Consider the following 12,983-nt stretch of genomic DNA (forward strand, 5'->3'; position numbering starts at 1 on the left):
AAAGTAGGTGACTTGTGTCCACACACACACACACACACTCTGGCCACTTCTTATTTGACAACCGCATGCGGGCATTCGGCCAAAGGAATCATGGGCAAAAGGAAAGAATGCCTTAGCCACAACCTAATTACTTGTGGTAAGCTGCCCAGCAGGCCAAGAATGTGTGCAAACATGCTCAAAGGCAGATAGGTAGGCAAACTGGCCAAACTGGCGAAACTGGCGAAACTGGGCAGCTTATAAGTTATGGAATCTGGCAAATAATTATGAAATGTTTGCACAGAGACAGACAATCGATTGATTTGCAAGGACAACAGCAGGTCCTTGCCAGCGCCTGTGCCCAACAAATGCTGTCACGTTTAATGCGCAACATAACAGGCTTTTAATTAATGCACAATAAAGTGTGCACGCCATGCTATACAATCCCGTCAAGTGCTGCAGCGATTCGGAATGCATTTCGAGCCAAGGCCTGCCTACGCCAGGGTATGGGTAAACAGGGCATCGTCAAGGCACAAATAGTGTAGGTCAAGGCCCAAAGCACATGTAATACTAGCTGCGAGAGAGAACTTCAGCCAATCAACTATTAACATAAAGCTGTCGCAGTCGTTTGGTCAAAGGGCAATTTGGCAACGAATTTGTCATTTCATCGAGGTGCCAACAACATTTACTGGCCGCAACAGCAGCAGTCCGACAATTGTGTGTGTGTGTGTGTGTGTGTGTGTGGCCAAAAGGGGTACGCTTAATGTGTCAGTGGGCCGGACAGGGTCGTAATGTGGCCCATAACGTTGGCTTGTGTACGGGCCAATTCTGGCCAGGTGCAGCCTGTACGCTTGTTGACACGTTTCGTAGGCAGTTCACACACACACACACACACACACACACACACATACACACATAGACACACAGGCACACTCGCACATAGATTATCTGTGTTGCTTTGTGTACCTTTGCCAAATCACAAACAAGTCAAAGGTACATTGGGCATTGCAATAAAGCAACGACGGCAGCCAGAATAAATGCAAATTCAATGGCCATTTGCAAATTGATATTGGCATCTAGATATGTTCGTAACTAAGTGGAAAAAAAATAGTGCTACGAACAGGTAACTGACACTAACCAAAAACTCTACTTAGCGTATTTCAGTTGCATAATTGGCATATTCCAGTTAAGAGCAGCTTTTAGTTTGAGTATTTATAAATTGGTTTGATTGCTTATATATATATATATATATATATATATATATATAGAGAGAGAGAGAGAGAGAGAGAGAGAGAGAGAGAGGTCCTTGAGTGTAAATATTCATTTATAGCTATCTTAAGGCCTTAAATACCTTTAGCTATTTTAGTTATTCCGACATATATTGTGAAAGTCGAATGATTCCGAATGCAGTTTCGTGAATCTCTGACAATATGCAACCAATTGAAAATTATAGATAATTATATAGATTATAGATATATGTAGAGATAAGTATTAACACACAAACAACTTTCAATGCTTCAATCACATTGATATCAATTAGAATAAAGTCCTTAATTTTGGATACATCGACCCTTAAAGTTGACAACAACTTAAAACACATATTTCATGGACAACGTTCCAGAGTGAAAAATTAAACAAATATATATTTCAAATTTCAAAGAAATTGTGATAAAATGTGCAATGTGAAATGAACCAGAAACTGGTTCAGCTCAACATTTACTATTTTTATTTCTATTATTATTGTTAACTGTGCCAGCAAAAGTCTTTAGCGAGCAGCATAATTTTGGCAGAGACGTCTACACCTGCTGCCGTAATAATTTACCTGCAGATGAAGGTTGTTGTAGTAGCGCGTTATGTGCGGGGGCAAGAGTTCGGCCGTCTCCAGGCCGATCCATTGAAAGACGCTGTATTGTGGCGTTGTTGTTGTTGTTGTTCCCGTTGTTGTTGCTGTTGTTGTTGCGGTTATTATGGATGTGCTGTCGCAGCAACAACAAACATTCTCCACCTGCTCAACGGCCTCGTCCGCCATTCAAAAGTTCTATGCTAATTTCGTTTGCTTTGCTCGATATTGGCGTCCGCTTTATAATTTGTTTGCTTTTTATTTACGTACTGTGGCACACATTTGAATTTAAATTGAGTTATATAGGCGCAGTCGACCCCGTATCCGTCCCGGCGCCAAATGGCGGGTGTTCGAGTTCGGAACGCCGCCAATGACAGCGGTTGCCTTTTTGTCAATTGCTCCCATGTGGCTTTCGACGCCAAACACGTGGCTATAAACTTGGCTACGAACGCGACCCGTGCCCGTGCCCGTGCCCGTGCTCGAGCGTGCACCTCTGCCCGGGGCCAACGTGCTTCTGCTGCGCTGGAGGTTACTGCGGAAATTCGCGCGTAATTGGCACACTGACACGACACTAAACACTCCAGAGACAAGTCACATCCACATCCACATCCACATCCAGATTCGCATACGCGTCCGCGTCCCGTTAATTGGGTCAAGCGAGAGGTGCGCGGCGCAAAGTGACTCACTTGAGAAATAGACTCGAGTAAAGTTAAGTTGACTTGACGAAGGTTTCACCTCACTATCTCACTTATTCCCAGAGCTTTGTTTAGCACCAGCTGCTAACCCTTTTGGGGGCCAGGGGCCACAGAGCAGCAGTGGGCAGGAGGGGGGGTAGGCAGAGACTATCGCGAAATCGCTCGTTAGTCGCCTCTTTCACACGTCACTTGCCAAGTGCCAAATAAATCCGACTGGGGGCGCTACGCGGCTCGGGCTAACAGCGCTCTTGTTGTTGTTGTTGTCGTCGTCGTTCCCTCGCGGCGACTGCGCCGCAAACTAAACTGAAATTTGTGCGCGCTTTATTGTTTAAGTCAATCACGAATGCTCGGTTGGGATAGTGACACGCACACACTGATACAGTTACACGCACACACACACACACACACACACATTCGCGCGCGCCCGCACGCATGCACGCACACACACACACATGCATATAAATGTGTATGCACACGTATATGCATTTGCCCCGCAGCAGCAGCAGCTCTCGCTGCACTTTGCAGCGCCAACGCGCTGAGAGCTGAGAGAGTGTGAGAGTATGAGAGTGTGAGAGTGAGATTATGCAGCGGATGTTTCGACTGCGCCCGAGGTCCTTACAATAATTATTGTTATTTTTTTTTTCTGTTTCAACTTACGCCTACCCGACGTCCAACACCCTAGACACACACACACACACACGCACACACGTCGTGCAATCTGCTCTCTGACTGGACGCAGCATTAACACAATCGCTCACTGCTCGCTGGGCCTGCGTTTTGTGCAGTTCTTCATCTCGTCTGTCATTTTTATCCATTTATATCATACTATTTTTTTTTTCTTCTGTTTTTTTTTGTTCTTCTCCTTGTTTTGCCATGAATTTATGAAAATGAGACGCTGGCACACGAGCACAGCTTGCTTCACACACAAACCAAAGCCAGATAGACAGATGGACTGACCGCGGCCCAGCGCAACAGCTAACGCATTTCGAGTCATGGCTGGCAAATACCCTGTAATTGTTAACTACTTACTAACAACTAAGCTGTTAACTGAGATACTTCGTAGAGAAAAATGCCATCTTTTAAATGTATATCCAAAGTAATTAAACAATTTGAGCCTTTTAGCTGATTTGGAATATTAAACGGGATAACTTTAAGTGTAATACTAGCAAGAATGCATAATTCTATATATAATATAATTATCTCAATAGAGAAGACCTTTGGAAGGACAAGTTAGCTCGTATTGAGTGGCTGCTATGGAAATAAATCTTGAGATATATTCTTGAAAAATTCTGGAGCAAATATTTTAGAACACCCTATTTCATATATTTTAAGATATATTTATAAACACATATATAATTGCATTTCTCTATATTTACCCCAATTTTCACGAAGAGAAAGCATTCGAATTTCTTTCTTATTTCAACACATTTTTAATACGACAAATTGGAGTGAGCGCTAATCCCCATGTGAATTTTCAGCACAGAAAGTTATGCTGTCAAGCTGTTAGCATGCCTTTCTATGTGCTCTGCAAATAGAGGGTATGCCGAGAATAAAGCACTGCCGTCCAGCAGAAAAAAAGTGTAGTCTGCTTCAAGGAGCAATTAACGACAGTGAATGGCACAGAGTTATAAAGTTGATATCAATATACGGCCAGGCTCAGAGCTTGGCAAAAGAGGCTGAAAAAAAGCTTTACAATTACATACTCTGCATAGAAACGGGTACATCTAACAGCTAACTATTCAATACAATGACACAAATTGAAATTTAGAGCAGATTAATTCGCTACTGCCTACGCTTAATGTTTGAAAGTAATTTTATAGAAAAAAAATATTCAATTCTCAGTTATACGACTGTGAGACAAATAACTAAAACTTATTTAGCGGAAACTATAGCAAGGATTTTCTTATACGCCTTTCGAACTACAGTTCTTATGTTTAATTAATTGTTAATATTTTGAGTGTATTTAAATATCGTTGAGATGCAAACGGTCTAAATACGACCTTTTTCTCTGTAGTTAAATGTTTTTCTGTTGGTCTGCTGCAAATGTGTGGCACTTGCCGCTGAGGACAACAACAACATGGGCCCTTGAGTTGTGTAGCATACTTTCGTGCGCAAAAAGCCCTGAGGGAGAAAGCTATAGGAACGGGCACTGGCACAGGATTTAGGGCCGTCCAGTCCAGCCAGCAGCAGCCGTACCGTCCGAATTTCATTTAGGTTTATTCTGATTAAATTGTTTGTATTTTGGTTGCATTAGCTGGCGCAGTTTATTTGCCTGTGTATTGTATGTACATTGTATGCCTGGGAGTGTGTGTGCACAGTGCAGGATTAGTGACTGCCTGCGACAAGCAGAGACAGCTCTGCAAGAGCGAATAGTTATGGTGGTGGTCGTGGTGGTGGTGGTGGCTGTTCGTGCCCATTTACCTATGCATTTGTTTGCTGGCACTAAATACATTTCAAATTTGCTTTGGCTTATGTTAAACCGAACAACAGAGTGGACCATAGATTGATAAGAGCGCATGGCCGGTAGCTAACATGAATCATACAGTATACAGTGCAACAATGTAGATAATCATGTGCCTCAGTTGACAGCTTGCCACAAAATACACAGCCACAAAAATGTATGCTAAGTAAATATGCATATACAGAATAAATACAATAAAAATGCACTTACCTGCAAGTGCGGCGCGGAGAGCAGCTGCATCAGCTCATCCTTGGCATACTTATTGCCCCCAGCGGAACTAGCCGATGACAACAGCTCCAGGACATCGCGACTGCGCGCAACAGCCTCGGCGCTGGGCGCCCGGCCGTTGGTCGTGATGACCGAGGAGCTGATGCGATCGAAAAGCTGCAGAAATTGTTGCAATCGAGCATCGCGCAGCATATCGCGCAGCACGTCCTCATCCACGTGCGCGTCCTGCAGCGAATAGATGTCATCCAGACAGTCCAGTATGCGCTGCACTGCCTCAATCCCCGCCTCCTCGTCTGCCCATTCGTCCGGTGCGCCCGCAATTGGCACTGTAAAGCGGCAAACAAAATTAAAGCAATTGCTCGACACGATTTCATATTTTCCGACTTACTATCCGCATCCGTGGCATAGACCGGATCCATGTTGGTGCCACCGGCAATGGCCTGCACGGCGCCCTTGAGCTTGCGTCGCGCATTATAGCGCTTCAATTCCTCAACGGTATCCGCCAGATGCGTGCGCTGTAATTTGTCGCGATCACGTATCCAGGGATGTTCTAGCACCTCGGTTATCGATAGTCTGTGGTGTGGATTGGCAGCGAGCATTTTCATGACTAGATCCTTGGCATTGGCCGAAATCGACTTCCATTCAGGTGCTTCAAACTGAAAATGAAAATTGTTTAACATTATTATTATTATATTTTATATATTTTTAATCATTTGTCCACTTACCGATAGCCTTCCGCGTGCTATAGACTGCTGCAGTCGCACACCGGAACCCAAAAAGGGCAGCCTACCCGAGAGCAGAACGTGCAGCATGACACCAGCACCCCAAACGTCGCAGCCTTTGCCATAGAGACGCCTTGTGACCACCTCTGGCGCCATGTAGTGCGGACAGCCCACGCGTCCGTGTGTTTCTATGGTTTCCCGCGTGCCCGGCAATTGTATTGCCGAACCGAAGCCGCCAAGTTTCACTGGCGCCGAGTTGTCCACTGTCGCCAAAAGTGCACAAGCGGGCCGCACATCCCTATGCAGTATATCGTTCTCATGGCAGTAACGCAGTGCCTCCAGTATTTGGCGCATATAATGGCTGTTGGCAATAACAATACAAAAATTAATTAAATCATGCAACACTTATAAAAGCAACCTAATTGGTTGGCTTACAGATAGCTGACTGTTTTTTTTAGCAAATGTTTAGCTTTAACTTAATCAAAACTATATAGAATAATAAAGTATAGGGAAATGTAACTTATGCAGTTCAGCTTTAAAAAATTATATCTAAATAATAGATAAACAAATTCAAATCTTGGACATAGCTTAACTTAGTTGTAACTTACATATAGAAAAAAGAATTTCCACAAAATATAAACTTCTAAGATAGCTGACATATTGTTTTGTTTGTTTAACTCGAATCTATTGTAATTCCTAGCATTAATTTTTCTGAGTGTGTGAAATAACTATAAATAACTAAAAGGTTATTTTCGAGATACACGACAATCTTGCAAGCTATCCAAAAGAATTTGAAGCGGTTTTTCAATGCCAGCGTAGTTAATATTAAAAACATTCCAATCTGATTAAAATATTTATGTGGAATTGTTTGGAACGTTGCATTTAAAAAGCTGCCTCTGCTGGCATTGAAACACAGTTAATAACACTATGCAACAGCATATTGATATCTATTGATACTAAGGTGATATTCTTAGATTTGGGACCTCTAATATAATTATGCTTGAAATAATATTTGTTACAATATCTATTGCCTTTGAATTTTACAAAAGTATTTACATTGAAAAGCTACATTTCATTATTAAAGATTCCAAATCTTTTGAGCGTTAACAAGAAACGGAATTCTGTTGCATAGTGTAATTAAATTCGAAATGTTGCCTCATTCATTTACCCTAAGTATTCTCATTAAATATTAATTGATTGCCCTGATATAGCATCAGATCACTTGGGATTTGAAGTAAGAACTTCTGTTATAATACTATAATTATGGGTCGATGTGTCGATGCTCACCAAGCCACCGCCTCGCTGTAGACAAATCCTGCGACGGCACGCCGCACAACCTCAAAGCACAAATCGGAGCCTTCCATGCTGCAAGCAAGACAAAATGAAATATTTAAGTGGCCCACATTCGAATGTATATATATATATATATATATATATGTATAGAAAGTTGTGTGTGTACTACTTACAACTCGAAGACCATGTAGAGCATGCCCTCGGAACTGTAGGTCTCCAGCAGCTCGACTATGTGCGGATGCTTCAGCATGTGACATATTGTGGCTTCGCGTTTCAGATCTGTAATGGCGCGCAATTAGTTGATATTAGAATAAGTAACATTTGTATGGCCGCCCCTCCCCCCAAAAGGCGCCCGGCACCCGGCGCCCTTGTCTGACACCAGCTGGCCGGCAGCTCTAATGGATTTAGGGCTGACTTATGTGCCAGCCATATATCATTTAGTCAATATCCGAGGTCCAGACGCCAGCTCATTTGAGCAATTTCTTTTTAATTGGCCTCGTGGACTAATACCCTGTCGCGTACAATGCGAACGGCACGTTCTTAATTTTCTGCCGTTGTTACCGCACATTTTGTATATTATTTGCGCGCAGCTTAATTATAATTTATTCGCTCAAAGTGCTGCGGGGCAAGGTGCTTGCCGTAACTCACCCGCTGTGCTCAGTCCCGGGCTAGCCGTAAACTTGGCCACATCAACAATTTTGACAGCGAACTGCTGATTGGACTCTCGATGTATGCAGCGCCGCACAATGGAGAAGGGTCCTCTGCGAAGTGTTGAAATCGCATGTATGGAATGTAAAAAGTAATAAATGTTTAGTAAAAGTTATAAACTGATTGCGAATGTCCTTTCTGACCTTAACGGGCCAAAGTCTGGCAAATTTGCCAACTAGAGCTGCGCGAAGCTTACATATTCGTGTCAAAACTAGCGAAAATTCTGCACATAAATATATTAATGCATAATGTAAGAGTCGGCACCCGAAACTTGTTTGGCCAACTGTCGGGGCAGGCTGCTGTTGGCCAAGTCAGCAAATGTCGGGCGTCGACAGATGATTTAGTGCGTGCAACACATAATGAGCTGTGGCAGCCACAGCGACTAGGGGCGCAGAAGTATGGGGCACAAATGGAAACTCACTTGCCAATAACCTCGCACAGCTCGTAGACATCGTCAAAGAGAATTTCGTCTTCGGTCATTTTGAATAATTGATGAATTAATGGGTGCGCCCGCCTGGCTCAATTGCTTTTTCGAATATTGATGAGCTGCACCACGGCTGCGGCTCCCGTCTCCCGACTCCGGCCTTAGCTCCTAATGCTGCTGGTCAAACAACAGTTGAGTCCAACAAAAACTTCAATGAACTTCGAGTCCTTCGAGTTGTGCGTGTGTCTGTGTGTCTGTGTGTGTTTTGTTGTTGTTTGCTACGTTGTTGTTGTTGTTGTTGCTGTTGTTAAAGATTCATCGCGTCGCATGTAACTGAAAAATGACACAGAGAAAAGTTGGCAATGTAAGTAAACAAGGCGCAGGAAACAAAGTAAACGGAAATCAAAATGGGCATTCATCAGGTCCTGCCGATGTGTCAATCACAGGTGCCCACAAAAACCCAAATCAATTACAGATCCCGAAAAGTGTTCCTACGGCCAAAGGAACTTTAACTGACAGTTAACGATTTGAATTTTGCAACGGAAACGCTTTCTTTTGCTCGTCCACAAAATGTAAACAAGGCATTCTGCCACTCTACACTGTCCAGCATGGTTCGTAACAATAGCTGCTAAATGCTGGACAAGTTTTTCATCTTTCTTCTCATATTTTTCTGTTTTTTTTTTTCTTTTTTTTAAGCTTATAATAGTTGTGGTTTTATTATGGGCCAGAGCACACTTGAAGTCGAAACACACTTTTTTGGATGGTACTCCAAAACTACGAGAGTGAGAGTGCAAAAGAGAGAGAGAGAGAGAGAGCGGGAGAGCGGGGTGGGATTGGGGGGGTAGCTCAAAGCGCAGGCGCGTAGCGAAGTTCGTGTAAAAATGCCAAAAAAAAAAAAAAAAATTGTAATCGTAACATTGTAAGCAATGCCATAAAAATTCTCACAGGTTCTGGATATCCGGGACTGCGTTTACGTATAACTTGAGAGGTTGGCAAATGCAACAATTTGGAATGCACTCACAGCTCTCACAGACGGCAGGATCAGGTCCTGGCCAGGACATACACACACACACACACACACACACACACACGTATATATATGGTCACGTTTAATGCAGAGCGCGCATTGGGCGCGGTATGGCTCGAGGCTTGGGGCTCGGTCTCGGGCGAAGGTTTTACCTTGCTCGTGAGTGCCTTTGCCTGCCGCCGCCGTCGACGTTGTTGTAAAATTCCTTGACACTTTCAACTGGGCGACCTTACCACACACACACACACACATGCATACGGTAGGCAACTTGTCGCGACAAGTGCCACCGCCTCACAATTAAGAAATTGATTCTTTGTTGAGTATTTTTACAAAGGATTTGCATTGCTCAGTGGCTGCCGTTGCTATCATTGCCTCCTCCCACGCTCCCATACGCCCCCACGCCCACCTCAACCGATGGGCATACTAGCGTACGCACACACACACTCACACACACACACTCACACACACACACACACACCCGCATACATATCGTGTATTCATTTAGGTACAAACCCCTCCAATCACAGCACCGCACAGCCGAATTTTTGCACACAATTTTATATTACGGCTTGAGACATATCCAATATTTGATTCCCACGTTCGCTAGAAGCTCAGTCGATAGTTGTGCACATTAATTTTATAGTAGAATTTATTTAATATTGCTATTTGTTCACTTATTTTAACTTAAAACAAACACGGCCCGTAAATTGATTGGCAAAGAACTGGTGGCAACTGAACCGGCTCGCCGTGTCGGAACTAGAGTACCACGGGCTCGCCTATTGTGAATGAGACTGTTCCTGTAAGGTGGCAGCGCTGAATTTACAACAAAGATGTTGAACATCTGCTGAAACGTAAACATTGAACTGATTTTAACAGTCTGGTAGCACTTTTTTAAGCTATATTTTAGTCAGTTAAATTAATGTATATCCTTTTAAGCAAGATGTGCTTAAGAGAACTTGCATGTGGTAATAAATATTTATGAATTAAGCATTAAACATCAAAGAACAATTCTTTTAGGTCCACCCTGTTAACATAGGTTGAGGTGAAAAAACCTAGCTCACCTTTCTATGTGGTCTTAATGCAGTCTGGCAACCTTATAAATTTTCCGTAACGCGGGTGATTTAAAAGAACCGCGCAACAGAAATTCAAATAATAATAAAGTTGAATATGCTTTTTACGCTATCGATTCGTTATTTTTATAGTGCTCGTAAGACATTTAAATAACATTTAATGTAATATTCTCAACTAGAAAATATTGTAGTGCACAATTATTTTAATCAATATTGAATTGACGCTTGTTATTGACGGTCAATAAATATTACAAAACTTATAGCAAGTAATTCTTTTCATTTTCCTTATAAGTGATATTTTTTACCCGAAACCAATACCAAACAAAAGAGTTTTCGCGCTTATTCCACAATTGCAGGTGGAATTTCCCAAAAGCGCGAGTCAACATGCGCCTTCATAAGTCAGTCAGTCAGTCAATCAGTCAATCAGTCAGTCAATCAGTCCATCAGGATAAAGAGATTTAAGTATTTATATGTAGTTAAGCATATTAAGTTGATTTGCTTCCTTTTCAAACGAATCTTTAATAATAGTTCGATTGACATAAAATGCACAAATATATATGCAAATGTGCAAACATTATTAAGCATTATTTAAATGATTTGCTCAGTGTGTGCATATCCCCTTGCAGCTCAAGCATAAGCCATTTGATAAACACATTAGAAATTATGAAGACCTCCGAATTAATATGCCGGTCACGGGCACTCTACGAAAACCCACGCACAATAGGTGCATAATCTTTAAATCAACTGCGTCGACAAAACGCGGCAACGGCAACCCAAACGTAAACATCATCAATTACAAAGGCAACAACAACAACAACAACGACAACAACAAGGAGAAGAAGCAGAAGTCGAAAATCGTAGGTCGCAATGCAGTTGCGTTGGTTGACAACAGGCAAAAAGGCAACAGGCTAAGGTACAACCACTCAGGTGAAATCAAAATCAAATTCAACGCCAACCAATCGTCGCCGTCGCTGCCGACGTCCCGCTGCCCGCTGCCCGCTGCCCGCTGCCCGCGCTGGCATTGTCGTCATTATTTGGACGCGTCGCGACTTGCGACTGTCGCGCTTAATGCGTGTGGATTGGACATGGACGCGAACGTGTAGGATTCGAATTGACATTATAAAAACTGGTTTGCTGCCAATATATATTGTTTTTTTTTTTTTTTCTTTTTCTTTTTTTGCGTCCTACGCAGCGCCTCTGCTCCTACCTTCGCCTGCTGCCGCAGCGTACCTGCCCACTTGCTGCCGTTGCCGCAGCTATTGTTGCCCCTAGGACATTACCTGTAACTAGCTGCTGCTAAACAGAAAAAAAAACAAATATCGAAAAAAGCGCGCCAAATGAGTCAAGGCATTATCTTGTAATAATCCCAACAGTTTCCCTTGTTAACATTTTCAAATTATGTAACATGCTCTGTTAAAGAGATAAGCTACGCTTTGACTGCGACCAAAGTTTATTCGAAGTCACTGAAAAAAGTTTTTGAGTTGTATTTTGCTTAATTTTCCAATCTGCAAATTCAAAATTTAATATAGCATAATTAAAAACTAGAAAACTTATGTCTATTATTTGAAGAAAATAAATTGGTTCCGGAAATACTTTGCCCCGGCAATGACAATAAGCTTACACTTAAAAGAAAATATAACTATTATTGCGTATTCTAGATTTCGATATCAATCGAAAACTTTTCGGAATTGTAATGTATTTTGAATGCGATCAACATTTTCGAAATCGAAACGGATTGGGGAATTTGTCTTTTGATTCCGATTAAACTTTTCTGAAATCGAATTGTTTGCTGAACTTTTCTTTCGATTCCGAAATCTAGAAAATTCTGATTCGGAATCAAATGTATTTGCTGTTCTACATTTCGCATCGTTGTCGGAAATCTATATGTTTCTTAACATCAAGCGAATTGTTACTAAATTGTTTTCATTGTTATTAATTTTGATTATTAAATTGGAAAATCGTTTTCAAGTTTGTCTTCTATTCTATTCCAAGAAACAGCTAGAAACAGTTGAAATGAAAATGATTCGAAATTGATTCGAATTCACGAAAAAACAAGAAAAACGGAAACGGAACGAAATGTACCCGAATCCGATTCGAAATCTAGAAGAGGACGGAATACTATTTTAAGAAATACTTTTTATAAGCACTTAGACTTTGTGGGAAAGCCCTTAAACAAGCACTGCTCGATCTATATCTATAGATTTTTACTTAATCGAAATTGATTTGAAAAAATTAAATTACTTTCGACTCAATTTTCGATAAACGATTTGGGTTACGTTTTATTACACGCTTGAATTGCATTTAGAAAGTTGTGTTATTTTTTTCCATTCGATTTGAAAACAAAAAAAAAAAAAGGTTATCACTTACAAGGTAAATGCTGAGTTTGTCAGGTAAATTGAAGCACGTCCAACTAACCGAAGTTCTCATGTTTCAAAAACAAACTTCTTACTTAAAGTCCGATCCGATGTTAACGGATCAACGGGAATCGATCAGCTGGCGAGGCAGCAAGGTCCGACCCCCTCCCCCCCAATTTGATCGG

The 12,983-nt window shown here is 41.9% G+C and overlaps 1 protein-coding gene across 8 annotated transcripts in view; it reads right to left on the reverse strand.

Annotated features, from left to right (window-relative positions):
* CASK (peripheral plasma membrane protein CASK) overlaps nucleotides 1–10,110 on the reverse strand; it is a 41,923-nt gene extending 31,813 nt beyond the window's left edge. For 2 of the 8 annotated variants that reach the window (XM_032438929.2, XM_032438928.2), the window contains exons 1-8: nucleotides 9,888–10,106; nucleotides 8,345–8,680; nucleotides 7,864–7,976; nucleotides 7,389–7,494; nucleotides 7,210–7,287; nucleotides 5,926–6,283; nucleotides 5,589–5,856; nucleotides 5,183–5,526 (exon numbers count right to left, since the gene is read on the reverse strand). In XM_032438929.2, the coding sequence (XP_032294820.1) occupies nucleotides 5,183–5,526; nucleotides 5,589–5,856; nucleotides 5,926–6,283; nucleotides 7,210–7,287; nucleotides 7,389–7,494; nucleotides 7,864–7,976; nucleotides 8,345–8,403 (1,326 nt within the window). In that variant the 5' untranslated portion in view covers nucleotides 8,404–8,680; nucleotides 9,888–10,106. Of the gene's footprint in view, nucleotides 1–1,798; nucleotides 2,723–4,121; nucleotides 4,188–4,743; nucleotides 5,101–5,182; nucleotides 5,527–5,588; nucleotides 5,857–5,925; nucleotides 6,284–7,209; nucleotides 7,288–7,388; nucleotides 7,495–7,863; nucleotides 7,977–8,344; nucleotides 8,681–9,887 lie in introns of those variants that run through there. The other 6 variants (XM_032438930.2, XM_002058674.4, XM_015169336.3 and 3 more) reach the window with 5 other exon arrangements.
* Between the last annotated feature and the right edge of the window lie 2,873 nt (nucleotides 10,111–12,983).

The sequence above is a fragment of the Drosophila virilis genome, chromosome 2, assembly GCF_030788295.1.
Source record: "Drosophila virilis strain 15010-1051.87 chromosome 2, Dvir_AGI_RSII-ME, whole genome shotgun sequence".
Classification (NCBI taxonomy): Eukaryota; Metazoa; Arthropoda; class Insecta; order Diptera; family Drosophilidae; genus Drosophila; species Drosophila virilis.